This window comes from Aulonocara sp. 'chitande type north' Nkhata Bay, linkage group LG13, assembly GCF_057382095.1.
Source record: "Aulonocara sp. 'chitande type north' Nkhata Bay isolate Kocher_YH1m ecotype deep benthic linkage group LG13, A_spYH_male_GT1.1, whole genome shotgun sequence".
Taxonomy (NCBI): Eukaryota; Metazoa; Chordata; class Actinopteri; order Cichliformes; family Cichlidae; genus Aulonocara; species Aulonocara sp. 'chitande type north' Nkhata Bay.
The window spans coordinates 21,846,034-21,869,989 of NC_141356.1; the positions used below are offsets into that span (position 1 = coordinate 21,846,034).

The window sequence follows — 23,956 nt, forward strand, 5'->3', positions numbered from 1 at the left end:
TTTAAAAATAGATATTTATTTATTTGTTTGTTTTATTTTATTATTATTATTTTTTTGTTGGTCACCAGAAAATCTTGAGCTTTGAGTATCAAGATTACTTTTTTATTTAATATAATAACTGTAAGATAGGAAATTGCCAATGGCAGATGATGTGGTCACCAATCTCCCTTCTAATAAAATATATTTAAAAAAATGGTGATGTAGACACACTAATCCAGCACCATCATAGCTCTTTTATCTGACTGTATTGTTTGAGCTGCTAAATCAGTAGCCAAACTAATAACACTAGCGTTCATCTGTCTTGTTTACTTCACACATCATTGCTTTCCTTATTTTAGCAATAGAAATTGTGGTGTTTCCTTTATTATTTTTCATTAAAAGTACCAAACTTGAGAGCTTTATTCGTAACACATTTTCAGCTCTAAGCACACCGTGACTGTTGTATGAGAAGTTAATTAAATGGTACATTCTTTTTACATGAATTTAATCTTTGATCACAGAAACAAAACTGGGTACGCCTATGAATTCCAATTGGGTTTATTGCATGAAAATGATGATAAAACAACAGAACACCAGAGCTTTCTTTATTTTGTATACTTGGGGTGTGTGCATCTGCATACTTGCATCAATAGTCCTTGATGCAAGTATGCAGAATTGCCAGAGGGGTTCAAGTTGTAAGATGGAGTAGGTTAGCAGAAGATCAGCGAGCAAATTAATGTCGGTCAAAACACAGGTGCAACACTAATCAGAGCCGCCACAATGCTCTTGATATCATCTACAGGTGATTGCTTCTTACATGGGTTATTAATGGAATCAGAGTCTGAGGACTCTGATTAGATGTTGAAAGCATCATATCTGATTAGTATTTCAGTTTATTAAGTATACCTAATACCAAATATACCTGAGGCTCTGTTGTATATTTCAGCATATAAGGCTTTACTGATGACTTATTCACTGCAATGACGCTGTTACCTTACACTAAAATATCACAGACTTACTGTGAAAGTCACTCAGCATCATATCTCGATCGGCATGTTTCTCAAAGCTGTGGTTGGGCTGGGGAACACAGACAGTTGGGGCTTGGTGATATAACTTCCTGTGTGTTTAAGAGGTCTGTGGTCTGTGTGATCTGGTTTAGATGGAAGCATTCTGTCTGGATCACAGTAGGCTACGGGTTTCCTGTCCTGTCCCTTCACCACTTTGCAACCCAGTGCACACTTCTGCTTACTCAGGAGAGCTGTGGCTTATAATGGTCCCCTTGGATGCAGTTTTTATGCGTAATAACAACACTGGCTTGATATTTAACTCCTGACTGTTTGTCGGAGGCAGACTATTATTAAACTGTTAACGTTTGCAGCTTTTTGAGCAGTTTTAATCTCCATGGCATTGTGCAGATAATACTTTCTAAACTTTACCTTTTAGCCCCCTTAAAAAATGTGTAATTTAAACAAAAAGTCAGTTTTCTGTTTCATCAGTTGCACTACTTGAGTCAGAATAATAAGCCTTTTGTGTTTTTACTGATCTGTAAGGTTTTGATTGTGTAACTGGATGACAGTGTATGTGGAGACTTGAAAAAAATCTGTCAACACAATGTAACTCCATAGCTATAATTTTCTCAGTGTGTGCTGATCAATAATGATGAAGTTTTCCTCCCACAGAAGGAAAATGATAGAGAACAGATTATTTCTATTAAAATATTGTCTTTGTAATTCAAAAGCCCTTTATTAGTATATAGTTTTAACAAATAATATATATTTATACAATATACATGAACTGTGCACGTCTCTCACTGTCCCTCAGGTTGACATGTTAATATTATAGACAGCAAGATTTACCTTCTAGTGTTTTTGAAAGGTCGTTAATCATCTTCAAGCCTAATTATGGCGTTTAGCTCATTTCAAATTGACCCCTATGGTTAAATTAAAATCTACATATTACATTGCAGGAGGATCTTTCTCTCCACCTCACCTGTCAAACAGAAACCACCGTTCTGTTATGTTCTGTTTGTAATGAAGTTTATGGTTAATGAGCCTGTACGATGTTAAGATTTTTTTTTTTCTCTTCATGTCATTATCTTCTAGGTGGTGAAGCTCTTAAGCAACAAGCGTTCACAGGCTGTAGGTATCCTCATGTCTAGCATTCATCTTGATATGAAGGACATAGAGAATGGTAAGTCTTGTCACATGTTCATGACGAGTGCTTTAGCTGGTATAGAGGTGTAGCACTTTTGTTATCATCTGTCACAAAGTTTCTTCAGATGGCAAAACTGTGAAAGCAATTTGTGTCTCAACAATGAAGAATATGTAGCAGTTTCTGAAAAGGTGGTACTGCTAACATTTTCCAAAACATACACAGTTGCACATTCGGTGTGCCGCTGTTTTGCGCATATGAAGGCATGCTATTGATCTTTTTAATAGCCATGGTCTGTTTTACTCCAGGGATGGGAAATCTCATTCATTTGCCTGTCATTCAGTCATTTAATTCACAACTTAATTTTAGCTGACACTTTTTAAATTAGCTGGTATCTTGTGCAGGTTAATTCCATGGATTTTGGTGATGTCTTGACTTTTGCTGTAGTTCTATTTTTAACGTCTGTGATTTTGGGTGACATGGCTAAACAACTTTTATTAAATTTGATACATTCACTACACAGTAAGTACTGGGTCGGACACTCTTTTGCTTTCAGGACTGCCTTAATTCTTTGTGGCATAGATTCAACTAGGTGCTGGAAACACTCCTTAGAGATTTTGGTCCATTTTGATAAGATGGCACTACACAATGATGTGACTCTCTCGTTCCACAACATCCCAGAAGTACTCTATTGGATTCAAAGCTGGTTACTCAGGATGCTATTTAAGTACAGCGAGATCGCTTTTATGTTCAAGAAGCCATTTTTAGGTGATTTGAGCGTTAGAGCACATTATCTTGATGAAAGTAACCAGGAGAAGATGGGTACACTATGGTCATAAAGGAGTGGACATGCTTAGCAACAAAGTAGGTTGTAGCATTTAAATCATGTGCACTGGGTACTAAGAGGCCCCGTGTGTCTGAAAAAAACATCCTCCAGAGCATTACACCACCAATAACAAGCTGAATTGTTAACACAAGGCAGGATGGATCCATGTTTTCACGTTTTTTTATGACAAATTTTGACCATACTCATCACGAGACGATCTTTTTTTCCCCCAATTTTGGTGAGCCTATGCAAAATGTAGGTTCAGTTTCCTGTTCTTAGCTGAATGGTACCCAGTGTGGTTTCTGGTTCTGTAGTCCATCTGCTTCAAGGTTCAGCATGGTCAGAATGTAGAGATGCTTTTGCCTTCTGATACTAGTATCTAGCATACTAGTATCTTCTAGGTAACTGAGACTTGACACAACTTCATAATTCCCTGCAATTTTACAGATGGTTGTACGTGTAGAATCCCAGTATATCAGCAATTTCTGAAATACTAAGACCACTCCATCTGGTAACAACAATGATACCATATTAAATCACCTTTCTTCCCAATTCTGATGCGTGATTTGTACTTCAGCGAGCTATCTTGACCACGCCTACATGTATAAATGCACATGAGTTGCTGCCATGTGTTTGGCTCATTAGACAACTACATTAACGAGCAGTTGTAAAAGTTGCCAGTGAAACATTTTTGAACCTCATTCTTCTGACAACATCAAACCAGAATTATAAAACATCCACTACTTCTGATCATGACCAGATACTTTTATAACCCATCAGGTTGTGTCTTTGTGTTAATTGGCAAATGTTAGTATGGTAAGGATCTAGTCAACATGCTATTTGTCTCTGTTTTTATTATACAGCACATTTAAAAAAAAAAACAAAAAAAAACAACAGGAGCGTACCCCATGTAATTTCTAGTGAAAACAGATTAATGAATGAAAGTAAAATACTGCATAGCATATAACTTTTGTTTTTACATAAAATCTACTGTGGGGGTTAAACACCTGTTAAGAAATTGTTTAAAGAAACAAGATTAAAAAGATAAACAGACAGCACAGTCAAATAAAAGTAATAAAATCAAAGTAAAAATAATAAGAAATGTGGTAAACTTTTCACCTGCTGAACATTATTGTGTTTGTAGTGTTGTAAATACTACTTGCTGATATTGGCTTTGAGCTTAAAACACCACTGTGCCTGAGAGCAGCCAGAGATGCTTTTATTTATGTGCCACGAGGATGGTTCCTTCCTCTGTTTGAAGGTAGTACACAGTCATCCCCAGGTGTGTTGGGAAGATGCTAACTTCCAAACAAAAGTGAATTTCTATCAAAAGCGTACAAAAGCAGCATTTTGATACCATATCATCTCTAAAAAAGAAATAATTCTGCACACTGAACATAAGCAAACCCCATTGTATAGATCTTTTCTCTTTTTTAGTCTGCCGTGAAGTTAGAATGTTATTGGATTTGTTTTTACCAAAGCTATTCCAGTGTTTGGTGTTATCACAAGTTATACTGCTGAAAGGCATCTCTCTTCTCATCTGTTTCTTTTCTCTTTCATTTTGCATATTCTCTCCCCATCTAACATGCACATCGTGTTTCACAGAGACACTCTGTCGGATGAGTTGTCACCATCTTGTCTAAGCGGCTTTGTTAAAGTGAAGTCATTTTGGAGATGATGATGGCTACAGATGGTCTTCCTGTTTTAGTTACTCTCTGATTGCTCTCCAGTCTTTGCTCATCTGTGTCTAAACACTTCTCGTCATCTCCCCATCCTATTCAATCTTCTCTCAGTAAAGCATTTACGTTAGCTTCAAACCTTAACTCCTCACGAACAAGACATATGGTTAGGTTACATCAAAATAAATGTGTGCCACACAAACCAGCAATGTAGCAATAAACAGTTGCTCTCTGGGAGCGTTTTATCTGCAGCATCTTTAAAGAATCTGGTGGAACTAAATGTTGTTCTGCATTTCTGGTCTCGATGTTAGTCTTTGGTGCATCCATTTTAGGTAAGATTGGAAGGGCAAGAGAGGGCCACGCTCATCAGTACTGGTATTTATCTCCTATGTTAGGACAGTTTTGCACTACTACATAATTAGCACTGATTGGAAACTTCACTATGTCACTAGGAGATGAGAGAAAGGACATCTCAGTGATTTGGTGGACTACTTTCAAGTATTATCTACTTGTTCTGACATAACAGTGGGCCATCTTCTGTGCAGAAAGAAAATAATCCTGAATGTGTTTTTGAGCGTATATATGTGCTGTGTTATACAATGTGTTTGACTGATTTTTAGGTCTGAATAATTATAATAATTATAGCCTTAAAATACTCAATTTCCCTTAAATAACAAACCCCCAAAGTCTGTATAATAACTATGCTAATGTTTTCCCATTCCGGACATGATCTAATGTTCCCTTGTGCTATTAGAGGTTTAAGATAATTAAAGAATCAAAGGACGATTTGTTTACCAAAGAGAGATTAATTTGCCCAAACTTTGTAATTGTTCCTGTCAGTGTAGTGAATTAGTTTCGTTTCCTGTTGGTTTCGTGATTTTGGTCAATGACTAGCAAAGTCTTTGTAAATCTGAGATCTCTGACATGAAGAAAAACAACTTCTGAGTCATTGATTTAGATTGTGTCAGTTTTATGACGGCGCAATTGCTCAGTGAGAAGTCGAGACATTTTTTTTGTTTTTTCCTCACAGCTGTTGTTGTTTGCTTTCAGACTTGGCCCACACTCTGCATTTTTCATAGGACACTTCCGTGCACTGTCGGCGTTCCTGAGAAGTTTTAGACCACCAGCCTCCGTCAGAGATGGCGGTTACCGGCGCCATGTTTGGGTGTGATAGTCAGGATAGACCTGGGCAGATGGGTCTGGATTTCAGTTAGAAGAGGTCCTGTGTCACCGTGACGATATGGTTTTCTCCTAAAAAAAAACAGTCTCCAGTCAAATAAGCCAGCCAGACTGGTTTGGATAGTAATGAAAACCAAATGGTTAAAAGAAACGAGTGGGAGAAATGGAAAAGGGCAGTTTCTTTGTGGCGGGTTTGGAAGAAACAGTGTGTGAAGAGGTCAGGAAGTGACAGCGAAGAACTAAAAAAAAAAAAGGAGTTGATTTGCACTTGTAGAAGAAGAGTGACGAGATTAAAAAGGCAACAGAACTGCCTACAGAGAGAAAGTGATATCAGACTATTTCCACATGCTTGACCATCCTTTAGTTTTATATTTGTTATCATTTTCTTTGATCTTATTTTTCAGCTGTGCTGTAAAAGCCTTAAAACATCCTTCTGTATTCATTATCTAAGCAAACTCTGATTCAAAGTTGCTTTAGCCTCTGTGACCCTAGCCTTCACCCCTGTACCTCAGCAGCAATCAACAGATCAAAATATTGTGAGTGATTTTGGGCCCCTGCAGCATGGTGAAATACACATATAGGTGTCAAGCACTGCACTGGGTGATTGTGCGTACAGCAACACCTCAGCCTCAACACCACAGACCCCCGGGCTCTGTTTGTCTTTAAACATTTACTTTCAAAGGATTAATGCTCGAGGGCGCCAGGTCCTCGCGCCGAGACAAAAAGGCGACACCAGGAATTCAAACACAGGAGTTCAAACACAGATCTTTGTACCTTTGACAGGTTTCTAAGACCTCCATATTTATGTTTTAGTTTATGGCTCCTTGCATGCTATCGTCATGAGAACTGATAACTGTGTAGCTTAAAGCATACGACGTGTCACTTTTTGTGGGCATGAGATCATTTTTGTCCTTGTTTCATGGCACCTTCAGCCCCGGCAGGAAATGGTATTCTACCTTTGTTTGTAGTTGTTGTTTCAAAAAAAGAACCACTGTATAAACTAGAGATTATGAAATTGTCAGTCTGTTTGTGTTAGTTTGATTTCTGACTTGTTAATGGTGTTCATTCAAGGTAAAAGAATGTCATGATATGCTTTAGTGTTAACATTAACATTAACCATGTCACCCTCTCTTTCCATCCACAGCCGTTCTAAATATGGACAATACTGTTGTTGATCTGGAGACTCTGCAAGCCCTCTATGAAAATGTGAGTATAACAACAAAGACTTTGGAATCAAAGCTATTTTATATGGTCACAAAAATAATATAATAACATTTTTCTTTGCAAATGTTTTTACTTTAAAGGAAGGATGATAAAGGATCATGCGGACAGTGGTTTTCAATGAGTCAATAGACTAGTGAAAAGGCAATGTTGAGCAACCAGCCCAGGAAAATTATACAAAGCAACTCCACCGACAGCTCAGGCTGATGTTGATGGCAGCATTCGCACAGGGAAAACCTTGATCTTTTTTCTTTTCCTGTGTGGTTTGCAGTAAAAGTATGAGTTTGGAACAGCTTGCTAGTGACAAATAGAATGATTTATTGTTGCACATTTCATGCCATATATCAATAACAAGCAATCATTCCATTATAGAATGAAACCCAAGAAGACTCATAAAGCAGTGATATCAACAAAATGGCAAAAAAGAAATCATCACATGTTAGTGTTGTTTTATTTTTCACTTGACTGAGGGTAAACCACAAAACACCAAATGTCATTCATCAAAATATATCTTTCCAACATTATCAAAGGCTGAACTTTTGTTTAAATTGTAGGGGTGAAGAAAAATCTGTAATTACATTATTGTGTAGCAACATTTCAGAGATGCCACTTTACTGCGAACGTATTTCTCTATCTAAGTCTTATTCCATGTTCCACTTGAAAGGGGTGAACTGAGGAAATGTGCATTAGATACTAAAACAAACAGGCAAGCCACAAACTGTACTGGTATGTGTGCTGTTTGGCGACAGCGTCAGTCATGTGTAGGTCTGTCTGCTGCCCTGGAAGGGAACCAAAGCTTTTACGTAGTAAACATGTTTTCTACACTCTGGATCTGATTGACTCAACTTTTGTAATGCCCATGTGCAAAGGAAATGATAGTTGAGAAACTCCAGGATTTGTGTCAGAGCTTCGATGTGGTTTTAAAAAAGAGCCGACTACAGTGAGCTTTGCCAAGGTAAATCATATAATATTAGCAAAGAATTACAGAACTGTCATCAGTACTTCCCAATATGTCTCCATTTTGGCTGTGAAGACTTCCATTTATAGAGTAAATACATATTCATCAAGCTCGTCTGATAGGAAATCTCCCCAGCCCCAGTAGAAATGGTTCAGGGACCATTCGAAGTCGGGTCAGTAAATAATAGAACATGAAAATGAGTATGTTTTCCACATTTCAACTGTGATACATTTTTAAGATGCTGTGAAATTCCTGTGAATTACTTTTTGGCACAACTACACAGGAGAGGCCTAGACCTTTGGCTGCCAGAGGCATATTAATAATGTTGATCATGGGAATGAGACTGTGGCTTGAGACAAGCTGTAGTTATGAACCAATGTGTCATAACTCAGGATCAAAAGTCTTCTAACCTCTCCAGTCACCCCAAGACTTCAAGCCCTCTCCCTCTGCTTCTCCCCCTTATGGCCTAAGGCTATGTTATTGAGTCGCAGAGCCAAATTGTTTCTCTTTTGTATTGCGAGACTCCATCCTGTCTGTGGGTCTCCAGCCCCCTAAACCACAGTTGGCAGCACAGTCAGCCTGTCTTTAGGAATGTGAGGGGCTTCTAATGGTTACACCCTCACTCACTGTGCTAGGAGCTAGATCAGCCTTCTCTGCCTCACTCTCTGTTTCTCTCACCCACACAAACATGCTCACAAACAAACATGTTGACCCACACAAATTTGCACGTAGTGTACAGTATGAGGATAAAGACAGATGCACACAGAGTCGCTTAGTCTATGAGCTCCAGATTATAGCCACTCCTGTTCTTTGAACAAAAAGCCAGTGTCATTAAAGGGGTCACAGTGATAGCGGGACACTGCTCCCTACCCTCTAATATCAAGCCATAATCTGGCCCCAGACTAGTTGTCTCAAGTTCAGACTTCTTTCAGCTGGTAGTAGATAACAGAGAGGTCAGTGAGTCAGACTCTCCTAAACTTTTAAACAAGATATGATCACCTCAAACCCCATTTTGCATGGTATTGCTCTGAAAAAAGACTAGATATAGTTTACATATCATTACACAATGTAACTTGTCATTTGGGGTCGATTATTTGGCAGCTCAAGGTACAAAGTATCTCATAAATGTAGTTTCATTGAAAACTGAGTGACATAAATAGTGATTAAGGCCTGTCTGGCTCTGTTTAGCCCTGTACTAGAAACTTGCGTAATGAATACCATTTGGCTACCTCTAGTATTCTGGCATCACAAATATCATCCTACTGTACTTTGCATTTGATATTCCACATGGGACTGTATTTCTCATGCTAACCACCACCACAACATGCCCTAGCAATTCAAAGATCACACGCTAATGCCTACTTGTCCCCAATTACACCAAACACTGCTGGGCTCCACTGCTGCCCTTTGAAAAGGATCTGCTTTGTGTTAAATATATTTACACTTGAAAACATCTCGAGAGAAGGCGAAGGAGAGCTTGCCCTCACCGACAGAAGGCAGCGGTGTGCAGAATACTAATCTGGCCCTTCGTGCGTTTGATGCTGGTGTTTGATGTTTTCCAAGGATCCATGCCGAGGCCAAACCCCAGAGTAGGATGGAGAGAAACAGAGGATGAGGCCAGATTGCTGGGACTCAGACTTTGGGGGTCTAAGGGCTCTGGAGGGACTAAGAGAGAGTTTACATTTTCTTCCTGGAGATGGTTTTATTGTTTTGCCCCTCTGCGTCAGACACATTAAGATCTATTGTCTTTGCCTCTTGTGAAACGAAGGGGCATTTTTGGCTTGCTTTTTTTTAAACCACCTTGTATAAAACTGTGGTCCAGAGCCTGGCAGCAGGATAATAGTCAGGAATGTAGTCTGGCTGAAGGAAATACTTTTAGCATTTGTGAAACCTATACTGTATAGGCTGGCATATGGTTGAGTTTATGTACAAAACATAATTTGAGAATTCTTTTACACTTGAGATAAAGCTTCCAGACATCAAAAGGGAAGAAAATTAGGGAGGGTAGGGGGTTGTGAATGGCCTAAGACACGCAAATAAAGACCAATCCAACTGAAATGTTGCAGGGTTTGAAGTGCAAGAAAACCTCTAAACACCTTGCAACAAATTTTTGCATGGATGAGCATTCAAAAGTTTCAGTGAGCTGATATCAGAGACAAATGGGGGGGGGGGAATGAAAAAAACACCAGTACAATTATTTTTGCAAAACTACGTCTAAGAAGCATCTATTGATATTTTTGTTCAAAAATCATTCAACATTCACATGCTGTTTTGGGAACATGTCCAAGTATAACTCCTTCTAATGTGTATTTTTTCAGCTATTACAAAAAGGCTCACTATTTCCAAGGGATGGACTTTAATTTGAATGTATGTTTTCACCACTTTGGAGTGCTGGGTGTGACTCAGAGGATAAAAGTGATTCAAGTAATATCCAAACAAATTATTTTATAAAGCACTTAATACTGTTTCCTGTGCTGTCAGTGTCCCACCCATTTCTCTTACAGATGTGGTTTTTCACAGATTTTCTTCTTTAGTATTTTTCTTTAAATTTTGGTTTCCTGACTGTGACACCGCTACCCTTGATCCTTACCAAAATAAAGGAAATACATACACAGATATGTTTCAGCAATATCCATGCATGTTCTCTTGTAATCAAGCTGTGCAAAAGTCTTGAGTCGACCCTCATTTGTTTATATTTTCCTTCCAGTGAGCCACTTTAAAAACAAACAAACAAAAAAACAACAACTAACGGCTTAGACAAAAACTAATTGTTCTCACTTCTTTAGTTGAATCTACAGTAATGCCAATGTTAACACAGTTTGAAACCAGCATTTCTAAAAATTTTCTACCAACAACTTGATTCACAAAGTAGTATTAGCTTACAAATTTAAAAGTTCAGGACACAAAAGTGGCAGGTCTAAAGAAACAGGCCTGAAAAAAAAAAAACTCTAGAGCAGATAAACTTCATCTGAAAGTCATCTAATTAAGAAACAGTCAAAATAAATATTCGCCTTGACACAGGATCTGAGAAACTGATCTGGAACTTCAGTTGATGCATCTACTTTTCTGAAGCCTCATCAGAAATGGTCTCAGTCTGGTTGTCAAGAAGCCATTCTTAGGAAAGAGAAACAGGGAGAAAAGGCTGAGGTATGCAAACTGCACAAGAGCTGACAACAGGTCTCATGGAGTGATGAATCAAAATTGAAAATTTTGGTTAAAATCATCAAAATGTTTGAATAAGGTCAGGAGAGTACAACACTGAAGAAAACATGGTGCTGTCATGGTTTAGGGCTGCATTACAGCTAGCACTGTTGAAGATCTTGTCAAAATTTATGAAATTATGAACACTGATAATTACCCTCAGATTTTGATCCATCATACAATGCCATCTGGAAAGCATGTGATTGACAACAGCTTCAATTTTCAGCAATGACAATGATCCTAAAGATGGTGCCAGTGCATTTTCCTGTCACAGTATCAAGAAATGAGTGATGACTCGAGGCTTTTGTAGAGGCACTTTGTGTTTTGGCTAGCTTAGTTTAGATTTAAGTAAAATAAAATAACCTTTTGTCAGCGTCATAACTGTAACCAATTTCTATTTCAACTTAATGTGTACTTTCTTTTGACAGAGAGCTCAAGATGATGAGATGGACAGCATTAAAAAGCACATTAAATCTGCCAAAGGCAAGGAAGATGCCAAACCACTAGACAAGCCAGAACAGTAAGAACTAAATACACCCTCTAAACTAAGTCTGTTCAATGTCTTGCTATTAAATATATGGTTTAAGTTGACTGGTCTTGTCCTTCGTCAGGTTTCTGTTCCAGCTATCACAAATCTCCAATTTCTCAGAAAGGGTGTTCTGCATCCTTTTTCAGTCAACCTTCCATGAATGTATCACTTCAATCCTCCGCAAAATTGAAATCCTTCAGAAAGTGTGCAAGGTGAGCCACTGGCCTTCTTCTCAGTTTGTTTTATTTCATGTCACTCGGTTTAGCCTTCATATCTTCATCTTGCGTGTCTGTGTGGTGTGTTCACCTCAGACTCTCCAGAGTAGTGAGGCCGTATTGCAGGTGCTCGGCCTGGTGCTGGCTTTTGGCAATTTTATGAACGGAGGAAATCGGTCTCGAGGGCAGGCTGACGGCTTCACCTTGGACATTCTGCCAAAACTGAAGGACGTTAAAAGCAGTGTGAGTACTGGAGTAAAAGCAAACATCACTTACTTTGCAACTGCAGATGTGTAATTCACAACAAACCTGGAAAGGACTGGATTAGAAGTGGGGGAGAAAAAAAATGTATAGAAGAGAGGTCTGTCTAGCTTTGTTTAATTCACATTATGCAGTAAAATATAAATAGGAAAATAATAGTTTTAAAATGGGACACAGGGTTTCAAAGGTATTCTCTCCAAGGGGTCAAGCCTTATGACCATAGCTGGGCAGATTTTGAGGAGAAACAATCGTGTTTGCTCTGATTCAATATCACAGCAGACTCGGAGTGCCCTTGGCACTGCCATATAAGGACGCAATGGTTTGTGTTTTTGTAGTGGCGGACAGAGTAAGGTATCCATAAAGAACATCAAACTTTCCACCAACTCTTAAGTTATGACGGCCAGCCAAGCACAGTTGTTTTGTTGTAGTACTCTTCCAATGTCATGATTTATTCCTAACTTCTAAGGCTGCTGTCTCCATTCTTGTTTGCCCTGCACAAATTAAAACGTCCTGCTCCAAAATGATTAAATTAATAAATAAAGGGATCTTGGTTTATTTATTTGGATCTTTCTATTTCTTTCAGGATAACTCCCAGAGTCTTTTGTCCTACATTGTTGCTTACTATTTAAGGCACTTTGATGAGGTATGTTTTGGTTCCTGTTTATTCGAATCACTTTTCTGTTTTAGTCTGATTTGCTTAGAAATCCTTCCAGAGCTCTCTTTTCATCTCCTCTCTTGCCAGAGGATACCATGGCTTATCCTTTATCAAATTATTTATTTTCCCTTTCCTCATTTACGGCAGAAACAAATCTCTCTCTACCTCTCCCTCCCTCTCTCGCTTTCCCAGGCTCTCTCTTATACTTCTCTTTCTGTCTTTCACTCTTCATCTCCCGCTCCTACTCTGCTTTGGTCTGGCTTCGTTCAAACCTGCAGTCTGTTCATTGGCACAGCATCCAAAGCAGCGCTAGTGTAAATAATTAGGTTCTCCAGATGAGATGAACTCAGTAGTGCAGCTTGCCAAAATCAACCTGCATGACATAGCTGTAGCACTCATTATGACCTGTCACTAATGCTGATGAGGAGAATTGACATGTGCTTTGTGACCCCGGCTTAATGGTCATTATCTGCTGTAGTTTTAGACATCTTCTCTGGCATGTCTGAACTGCTGATAAGTACATGTCGGTCCCTCAAGACATTTATTTAAATCTTGCCTTGTGTGTAAAGTATAGAGAGGCCCTCTTCCATTTGAGAAAGATTGATTTTGACATTGCAGTGTGTGTGTTTTTGCACATGTATGTGTGTTGTCTTTAACCAGGATGCTGGCAAAGAGACATGCGTCTACCCTCTGCCTGAGCCCCTGGACCTTTTCCAGGCTTCCCAGATGAAGTTTGAGGACTTTCAAAGAGATCTCCGCAAGTTGAGGAAAGACCTTAATGGTACAGTGATAAACTTACATTCCATAGTTTTCCTTCTTGTGGGCACATCCTAAACACAGTATTTACAAAATGCTTACAAGGTTGTAAACTTGGTTGTTCTGTAATTACTGCAAGTCTTATAGCATGTTTAAAATGACACTGCATTGATATTTATGCAACATGATAAAAAAAAAAATGTATGAATTTAAGTGTTGCTTGCATAATGCAAAATAATTTTCCAGACCTGACCAGCTATGGTCATGTGTGGATTGCACAGGCCAGTCAACATTGAGATAGCATCTGTTTGTTGTACAGACAAGCTAACTGGAAGCAGATGTTACTTGTCAGATGTAGACTCATGTTGGACCTGGCGTACCTTTATTGTCGTCATGAACGAGAAAGAGAAATATAGACAGGGAAAGGTCAAGGAACTTCTACTACTGAGAGAGTCTGTTCAGGCTCTCCTCATTGTCCTGGAACTCAAAAATACAAATATGAGACTATTCAGAAGATAACTGCAGCTATTCATAATCACGTTTCCAAAAAAGTTGGACCACTGTGTAAAACATAAAATAAAAACACAATGAAATGATGTGTAAGTCATTTAAATCCTGCGTTAAACTGAAAACAATAGAAAGACAAATGTTATTTTAGGAATATGTGCTCATTTTAAATTTGTTACTCGTGACATGTTTTAAGAGATGGGGTGGTGTGGGTTGTTCGACAACTAGTTGAAGAACCCACTGTTAATTAGAGTAATAACATAGCTGGCTATATAAAAGGCATACTAGTAAGTTTTTCAGATGCAAAGACATAAAGGGATTATTACTCTGTGATACACTGCATGGATAAATAGTTAAGCCATTTAGGAATTAAATTTCTTAACTTAAAAAGAACAGTAAGACTGTTTTAGGAAGACTTAAACAAGTATTGAAAAAAAGTCAGATACTCTGGCCTCACTGGATTAAATACAGCCTCAATTCTATAGTGGAAATCAGCACACCAGCTCAAAATCACTTACAAAATATATTGTCAATAAACACAGTTAACTAAAACCACCATACAAGGAAAAAACATTTTTAAACATGATGATGAATCACTGGTGCCAACTCTTTACCCAAACATTTTAAATTGGACTCAGGCAATGTGGAAAACTGTCCTGTGACTCATAATCAACTGAAAATTATAGATGCTGGTCTTCAGGACTCAAGTGTCAGGGGACTGCCTAGCTTCGTCTCAGTGCATAGCTCAAAAGCAAGCTTTTGTGATACTGTAGGGGTGCATTAGTGAACATGGTATGGATACTTCTCTGATCTGCAAAGATTTGATTAAGGCTGATTAATATATACCGTATTAGGAGAAACATTAACCATCCAGATGACCCATTTTTCAGGAAAGAACTTACTTGTTTCAGCAATCAAATACCCAACCACATTCTGCATGCATTACAATAGTAAAAGAATCTGGATGCAACTGGGGAAACTACATGTAACATGGTTAGTAATGACCTTTATTAACCATGTTTTTCACACAGGGTCAGCATTTAATCCTCAACAATAGTGTTTTGGTGACACAAATTATTATTATTATCATTATTATTATTAGACCTAGAAGTTGCTAAGAGTTGGAATGCTAATTTATCAGCTAAGGCTAGCTACCCTTGTTAGCAAGCTGTATTCATAAACTGCATAGGTGCAACCACATTGGCTGATTAGTGCTAAGTGGAAAAAAACACCAGAATTTCACTCACCTAAGCCTTAGTGTTTAGATAATACATTAAAAATGCTCCACATGCACCAGATACGCACAGTGAAGAAGTCCAGCTTAATCTCGAGCTGTTTGTGAGAGGCCTGTCAGTCAAAAAGGTCATGCCCCTGATTAAGAAGTCGAGGTGGAAGAAAAATATTCACCCTATTTCATGTTGTTATCAGGGGCAAAACTGGTCTAGAATATGCTTTTTGGTGCAGTAAAGAGTCACGTTTTTGTTTTTTGTTTGTTTGTTTCCCCCCCCACTTTGCCTTGGCTTCATTTACCAGCTCTGGATCTTGTCCTTTAGTTTTGCTTTTTATATTTAAAATTTAAAAAGTCAGCACAGAATGAACTTGAATCAAGAAAAAGGGGGTTATGTGATAATTCCACAAACCATGGAGTTTGTGGAACAATAACTCTTAAGTGGGAACGCAAAAACACAAAGTAAAATAGGATAATGGAGAACTGTATTAATGTTATGTCACTACACATTAAGATCACAGGAAAAGGTTTGGATATTTGATAATGACAAGCCAAACTCACTGGCTGAGTGAAAAACATATTAATTTATGCAGCATTTAGAAAATGCTCATTTTCATTATTCTTGCTCTAGAGGTGATTTTTTTATTTTTATTTTTTTTAAAGTGTATCTTTGAGCAAAATGATGCACGTGAGTGTGTACTTGCAGCCTGATCGACTATTCCCTAAACCTGGTCTGTTCTCTATCATGTTTTATGTGTTTTTGCTGCTAAATCAATCAGACGCCTAAAACGTATTGCCAAATATTGTTTTTTCTCTGCTGTAATGATTCTTTAGGCTGTTCATTATTTGCAATTCATAAAGATGGAGTTGCTCACAGGGGAAACTGACTTTCGACCCCAGTGGCTGTGGCACATACTGGCCATACATAAATACATCATCACATGCTATACCTGCAGACCTCTTCATTACCTAGCAGAGGTAGCTGAGTGCTCTAGCAGACATGGGCTTCGATGACAGTTCCCAGAGGGGTTTTCCGATAGGTAGGCGGCGTAGAAATGGCCTTGGCTGGCCCAAAGGACATCAGCAAGTAATGCAGTGGAGAGAGAGCTTGCTTTGCCTTTTTGGCTGAGGCACCATATGGTCGATGAATTACCACTTGCCCAGTCCCGACCTCGTTGTTCCCTTAAGCGTCTCATGGCCTCTCCACCTCTAAGGCCTTGAGCTGAGCTTGTGTATCTGTTATGCTTGCAGATCGAGCGTAACAATAAGTTTCTCCTGGGATCAGACCGCAGGCCTTCCTGGTTGCTAGGGCTAACTTATTAGTCATTATGGGTTATTATGTCTTTGCAGACACTTATTCAGCAAAAATTCAGTAGAGATTTATTAAAGCAAGCTCAGCTAGGTTAAAGAGCACTGCAGATAATTAAAGCGCCAATGGTGGATAAAATATTTCTGTTCTGGAAGACTCCCCCACCCCCCTTATCTTCTAATCTTTTGTTATTTCAGCATGCTCTGCTGAAACGGAGAAAGTTTGCAAATTGTCCTCTGAAGAGAACCTGCAACCATTCAAGGACAAGATGGATGAATTTCTCAATCGAGGTGAGAAAACAACTGAATATGATTTTGTCTACAGTCTATTTGACTCGACTGTCAGTGAATTCCATTTAAATATTAAACTCAACAATGAACTGCAATGTTTGGATCTTTGTATCAAAAGCTTGATGTATCTTTGTATCTGTACCATAGCCGTCTATTACTGACAATCCACACCACTGCACTAATATGTTCCTTCATTACTTTAAATTAGGGCTGAACGATATATCGTATTTGTGATAATATCGCGACATGATCAAGTGCAATTTTCTAACCGCAAAGGCTGCGATTATACTCTGGACATGTCCAAATTCATGGGCTGCATCCTCCTGAGGCCGCATTTGTAGACCGATTACGTCACAGCGACGCGCCGAAGGCTGTCCAAATTACTACCATATCCCAGAATTCATAGCGCGGCCCAGCCAAACTCCAGTTTCCAGCAATGGCGGCCGCTACTGAGTTTTAAAATTACTCATACTAATCTTTCAGGGTCACAAAATAAACTTTTAACATATTTTCAGGCGAGAAAGTAGTTGTGTAAACATCAAATATCTGCTCGGTTTATCAAGATATCCCATATTTGCAAAAGTGCTTCGACGTTTTCAGAGGCGTCTGCTACCCACCAGCTCGACAGCTAGCCGGGAGCTCGAGGGTTACTGATGCGGCCGAGAACGGCACAACTCCCGGCACATCATTTTCAGATCACCGCGGAGTTTCGCTGCTCGGGTTAAACGTAATATATAAGTCACTTAGACAACCTAAAAATGTTATTGTTGGGCTTTTTTCAGTGTTTTGTTTGTTCGTGAGTAAATCGGTTTGGCTGAGATTAAAGTTATTAGATTAGATAAAATAAAACTTTATTAATCCCCCGGGTGGGTTCCTCCTTGGTTTTCACACAGCTGACTAAACGTCAAACAGAAAACTTATTAAACAGAAGTATGAGACAGTCGAGAATTTACACCAGTGTCTGGTTATATTTTAGATAGCAAGAAGCAGACGGCCGAGTTTATTAAACCCCACCGAGACAGCGGTGACGCTAATCAGAACTAGACCGTCCAATTTCACGCCTTTAAACTTTAAAGGCGTGTTTGTGTGTGTGTTTATACAATTGCTATTATGTTTGCACTTTATGTGTAATTTTACTGACTGCAGAGATCAGTAAGATGTGTGTATTTTTTATTTATTAGTTTTATTTATTTAATATTATTTTTTAATTTAATGACTGTCTAGTAGTTCACAGATGTCGAAAAACTGAGTGTGGTAAAGCCACTGATTTTGTTTATGTATATTTCTGCAATCTGCACATTGTACTGACTTTCATTTTAATGTTTACACCAGGGTTCCTTGTCAGCACTTTATGCTCAGATGTTTGTAAGCTAAAAATAAACTATTGTGTATGTTCAAATATACTGTTGTGATTGAAGAAGTTAAATAAAAATGTCAGTCATCAATTCATGCATCACCTCATGTCATCATAACAGAGGTCTGTCTTCCAGGAAAGAACAGTTTAAAATTAATGTAATATAGTATTGGCCATACTATATGATGTATTGCTTGTCTTTGTTTAATAATACAGAAGACAAAGACCTTAAAAAATAATCGCGTATCGCATCGCAATCGCAATATTGGGGCAAAAAATCGCAATTAGATTATTTTCCATAATCGTTCAGCCCTACTTTAAACATAGTCACTGTAGTGTATTTGGAGTTCCATAAACACTGTTCTTCTGCTGAAAATCCTTGCCAGATCTGCAGCTGAATTTGCATGTTAAGTATCAGACCTTTCCATAGAAATAATTTACTACTTTAAGAGTGCATGCTTTAATTTAATGATTTATGTGACGCAGCTCATCCATCAGAATGATGCAAGTTGTCCATGCCTGCAAACACATTTAAGATCTGTTTCATACCGTTTTACAGTTGCTATACACACACAAAGACTCAGTCAGTGTAGTTTCCATAGGGACCTCTGTTTATTTCAGGGTGTATTGAATAATTCACTGATGTTGTTTCAAGTTTGCCTATCTGTTTTGAAAGATCATGACTGCACTTGGAGTCAGTTTAGGGTTTTTTTAATCGTGATCTCTGCCTAATAAAATGAAGCACTCTTGCTCTGACTCAAAGGGGGGAAAAAAGTCTAAATTTGAACTTGTCATGTAGCTTCTTGCTGTAAATTGACTGCCAAGAGGAGAACTGTATAATGTGGCGTAAAACAGACTTTGGAAAATTATCTTTTTCATTAAGTAGACTTTGAATATTACTTGGTCTTTATTTGTGCACTCAGATGTAGAGGAATTTGACTGGAATAATGATACTTTGCCCTAGAGGTATTTGGATGAAAACAACAAAGGGTTTGGCCTCTGAGTACCGTGGCTGTGATAATAAAATTTGTGAGCTGCAAATTTTCAGTCAACAGGAAAAAGCTACTGCATTTTTGTTTAAATAGCATCAAAATCTACCCAAAATATAATCGTGTTTATTTGTCATATTCACCAGATGTCATGAAGTTGAGCTTTTATCTGTAATCTAACATCTGCATGCAGCAATATTAGATTATTGCAGTCTACTTCAAATGTGTAAGACTTACTGGATTTTTTTTTTAAACACTTGTTTTAGAAAAACAAACCAATAGTCATTATTTATGTAGCACTGGCTTTGACCCTGGGTACATTCAGTTGACTGTGACCAATCTTCCTGAAGGACCCAACTTGCAGGCCAACTGCTTTTGTATTCAAATGAGAGTCTAATACATAGCATATGTGCTTCAGCAGTAATGCTCACTGTCCATTTTAAAGGAAGTCTGCAGATGAAAGCATCTCTCCCATTTCCACCTCTCCCCATCTCCGTTCCTCTCTCTGTGCGTTTGAGAGAAATATGGGGGCTCTCTCTTTGATGCAAATGATGAGGTTTTTCCTCTGAGACCAGAATGTAAGCACTGTAACATGGACATGTGACTCACAAGGCTCCAGACGGGATTCTTGAGGTTCTTCCACTGCAGCAGTGAAAAAAGAAACAACAGCCAAATGTCTTATTTTTGTTATTTCTGTAATTTCTAAAAAGCCTGGGGTTAAACCGTTTCTGGCTCCACAGTTTAAACCGCTTTTGTTTATTTTCTGACCATGCAACTAACCACAGAATAACAGTGGGAGCGGACTTGTTGGAGCTTGGCTGTTTGGTCTAGCTCCATTTTCTCCACTCACTTCACAAATTCTCATGCATGCAGGCCTTTGATGGAGTCAATATGACTAGCAAGAGAGCACCGGCCATGTGATAATCTGTTTCTGATGAATGTAAAGATTACTAGTATGACTGATGACATACTCTTGCTACATTTTCTACTAACTGCAACCTAAGAAATCAAAGCAAATAAGCCAAGAATGTTAAATAAACTTTTAAACATCAATGCATAGCACATTATGGAAAAAAGAAATATTGACTTTAGATAGACATGTTGATGTTGTGCAACAATGCTGATGTTTTATATCTTTAAATAACCTTTTTTTTAAGTTTTCCTCTTTTGTTTGATTCTCTCCCATAATATCACAATATCTTAACAACATCACAATAAGATTATTAGAAAAGAGCAAACTATATAGACTTGATACTAAATCATTCGGCATGATAAAGGGTATTTAACAGTCTATTATATATTATATTTTATATTAATTTTTTAAAAATGTTGTCGCATTACTTCATATTTCTCATCAATTTGTTATCATTTTTGATGGACAATCTGCAGTGACGGGCAAGATTGTAGTCTGCAGAGTGATTTAGCACTTTAGAATGATAACGCATAGTGCTCCTCTCAGCAGGTTTGTCTGAGATCTTTAGATGTGGTTCTGGCTTCAATTACACAAAGCAAGCAGATATTCAACTGGGTAAAAGCAGCACACGGGTTTGTGCCAGGAAAGATTCTCTGTTCCATCTACTGTCATCTGTCTCACAAAGCTATTTGCAGGCCATAGGTCATTTCTGATCATTTGACAGTTTAAGACAGCAGGTTACACATTACTGACCTTGAGGGAAAAGAGATGTTATCTGGGCAAGAATTTAATGCCTAGCCTTTTGACAGTTATACAGCACCATAGTGAAGATATAGACCAACAAAACACAGCTGGATCGACTCTACAACTGCTGATATATTGAAAAAATGAGATGAAAAATCAGCCCTTGGATCTGAAATTTGATGAGTACTAACCTGCGATGCTTGTCTAACCAAGGCTGTCACATTTGACTGCTTTTCGTTCATATCATAATTTATAACGCAGTCAAAATGATCCCGATGGCACCCCAAGATAAGTGTTGTGGTCTGCTGGAACTGCTTGCTAATGTGCACCATGATGTCCAACTACTCCCTCACACCTCACACAAACATGAACACAGTCATCTGTCTCCATTTGAAGTAATATTACACAAAGAAGCACTTGTTCTGCAATCTCCACTACTCATTTGTCAGTTGTGCAACAGCATACAATCCAACACTCAATAATGTCATGGCTCGATGTTGACCCTGAGCAGGACTTTTGAGTTAAGTAATGGTGACATCTTGAATCTCCTGGTATATACAAATCACACTATAAATGAAAGAGCTGTCTTTTAAGGGAAATGCAAAATCCATCTATTTGCAAATGCATAATTTTTTTTTCTTACTCTTTCACAGCCAAAACTGAACTGGAAACGCAGGAGAACCAGCTAGCAGAAACGCAGAAGATGTAAGAAGAGTATTGTGTGTGTGTGTGTGTGTGTGTGTGTGTGTGTGTGTGTGTGTGTGTGTGTGTGTGTGTGTGTGTGTGTGTTTAAAAACCTTTTCCTACATATCTTTGCTCAAAAAATAAATGTTACTTTGCATTTTATTTCCTGGATTTACATTTGGTCGTCTTTTAAGTTTCAAAGCAGTGATTGTAGTTGTGAATTTGAAAGTAAGGTATAATGCAATCCAACACAGTTTAAAGTGATATACTCTCGCTGCAGTGAAGAAATATAATCTTGCAGCTTTGTCAATATTTATGACTCCTGGTTCCTTCAATTACATGGAAGGTGCAGGCCGTCATGCCAGGCCTTCAGTAGACGGGAGGCCCCCTATGCAGTGTCTATGTTGTTTATCTAAGTGGAGCGAGAGTAGACAGCCATGGCTCCAGGCTTCTGTTACTGCTGGCTTGGAATGTGTTCCTATAGCACACTCCAAACAAAGAGACCCCAACCTGTCCACGATATTAATCCACTCAAAATTGCTGCCACATTTAACACCTTAGTGTATGTCATCCGCTGCTCTATGCACACTTTCTTTTTGCAAGATCTGTCTTTGGCTCCTTTGTCTTTCATCACTCATGCTTACACACCAATAGAGTATGTGCATGTATGTATACACAAACATACAAAAGAGGTTCATATGGATAAGGAAAAGGAGCGATACAGCAAAATTCATCATTTTGGTTAAGTCAGATTTTCTTGCTTTTGCAGCACTAATAGCATTTTTTTTTTTTCGTTGAAATGCACGGTCATTATTGTTTTTATTCTTTTTTTTTTTTTTTTTTTAGTTACTCTACTATTAAATCTCCAAAAAGCACATTATTCCAAGATTAGCTATCATATTTTGCATATCTGCGTAGGACTGCCAAGTTTCACAATAATTGGTATAGTTTTCTGTAATCTCGTGTTGTAATGTTTTGGTCTTGAAGTAATGTTTTTCTTCTCTGTCCTCAGTTTCTTGGAGTTGAGTGTATCCTTCTCAGTCAAACCGAAGGCAGGAGAGAAAGAAGTCTCTCCCCACACATTCTTCTCCATTTGGCATGAGTTTTCCACAGATTTTAAAGACCAGTGGAAGAAGCAGAATAAGCTGATCTTACAAGAGCGGTGAGCCATATGAAGATTCCTGTTCCACAATGTGACATTTTCCATGATACGGATAAATCCCTCTGATAGGACGCTTAAAACTTTTGACTAAAAATGGAGTATTGCTGAGATATCAGTCCATTTTTTTTCTTATTTTCTCTGATTGGGAGCCTTAAAATGTGATAACAGATGTGCCTAGTGCTCCTTCATTTTGAATTTTCCCCAAGCTTGAGTTTCCAAACCATTAATAACATGCAGTGCATCTCATGTTCACTGAAGATCCTATCAGATTCATTCAAATTCATGAAGGGAAAGAGGGCAAATGACCCAAATCTTTGTCCTTACCCCAGCAACGAAAAAAAAACACATGCATCATCCAGTTAGCTTCCAGTGGTTTGATAAATATGAAGATATAGCTGCATATGTCAACAAAAAGCAAATTGGTCCATTATTTCCAATGAAGATTGACTTGTGATAGTATTTGTAAGCGAGGTCCAATGTCATAGTCTTTGCTTGTTCAGTAGGAAAGAATAAAAACTAATTTGAAAGCATTAACTCTTTGTCCTTTGCCATATGTGGAACAGTAGATGGTAATCCTCACTTCTGCCTGTATGGGCATGCAAAGATGCAGCACTACCATGCATTGAACATGTAATGGGTAGAGACAACAGGCGAGTCTGCTAGTATAAACTGCTCTACTCACTCAATGCCAGCATGTTAATCATTTTTCTTTTTAAAGAGCAAATGAGTAGTGACATTTCTGGCCCTCTCCTTGCTATAGTAAACTAGAGTGAATCATTTCAGAGTAGAAGGTCTGGCCTCCTGTCAAACCAAAATCCTTGTGTTTAAATGCTCCATGACCACAACTTGGATGGTATAAACCTGAAATCTTTAGCACTATACTACATTTTTCTTTTTTGATGGTGTAATGGTGAATTTTAGTGACTCTGTGTAGCTCTATGCAGCTAATTAATTGCTCTTAACATCTTTATCACATGATTGGCATTTATTTCTCCTTTTTTTTTTAGGGTCAAAATGGCAGAGGAGTCTTTTAAACAGGCCAGGCAGAAGGCTTCCTACAATGTGACACCCAAACATGCAACTGGAATAGTATGCATAACATTTTACTTTTTCTTATTACTGTATGGAGTCATCTGTTTTCTATTTATTTACTGTAATTCTAGCAG

The 23,956-nt window shown here is 38.2% G+C and overlaps 1 protein-coding gene across 1 annotated transcript in view; it reads left to right on the plus strand.

Annotated features, from left to right (window-relative positions):
* Positions 1–23,956, plus strand: part of fmn2a (formin 2a) — a 41,575-nt gene that overhangs the window by 15,556 nt on the left and 2,063 nt on the right. Inside the window, exons 7-17 of the mRNA XM_086259163.1 lie at positions 2,082–2,169; positions 6,959–7,020; positions 11,623–11,714; positions 11,806–11,935; positions 12,035–12,181; positions 12,783–12,842; positions 13,515–13,635; positions 16,852–16,944; positions 21,598–21,649; positions 22,641–22,790; positions 23,798–23,879. Of these exons, the coding sequence (XP_086115289.1) occupies positions 2,082–2,169; positions 6,959–7,020; positions 11,623–11,714; positions 11,806–11,935; positions 12,035–12,181; positions 12,783–12,842; positions 13,515–13,635; positions 16,852–16,944; positions 21,598–21,649; positions 22,641–22,790; positions 23,798–23,879 (1,077 nt within the window). The remainder of the gene's footprint in view (positions 1–2,081; positions 2,170–6,958; positions 7,021–11,622; positions 11,715–11,805; positions 11,936–12,034; positions 12,182–12,782; positions 12,843–13,514; positions 13,636–16,851; positions 16,945–21,597; positions 21,650–22,640; positions 22,791–23,797; positions 23,880–23,956) is intronic.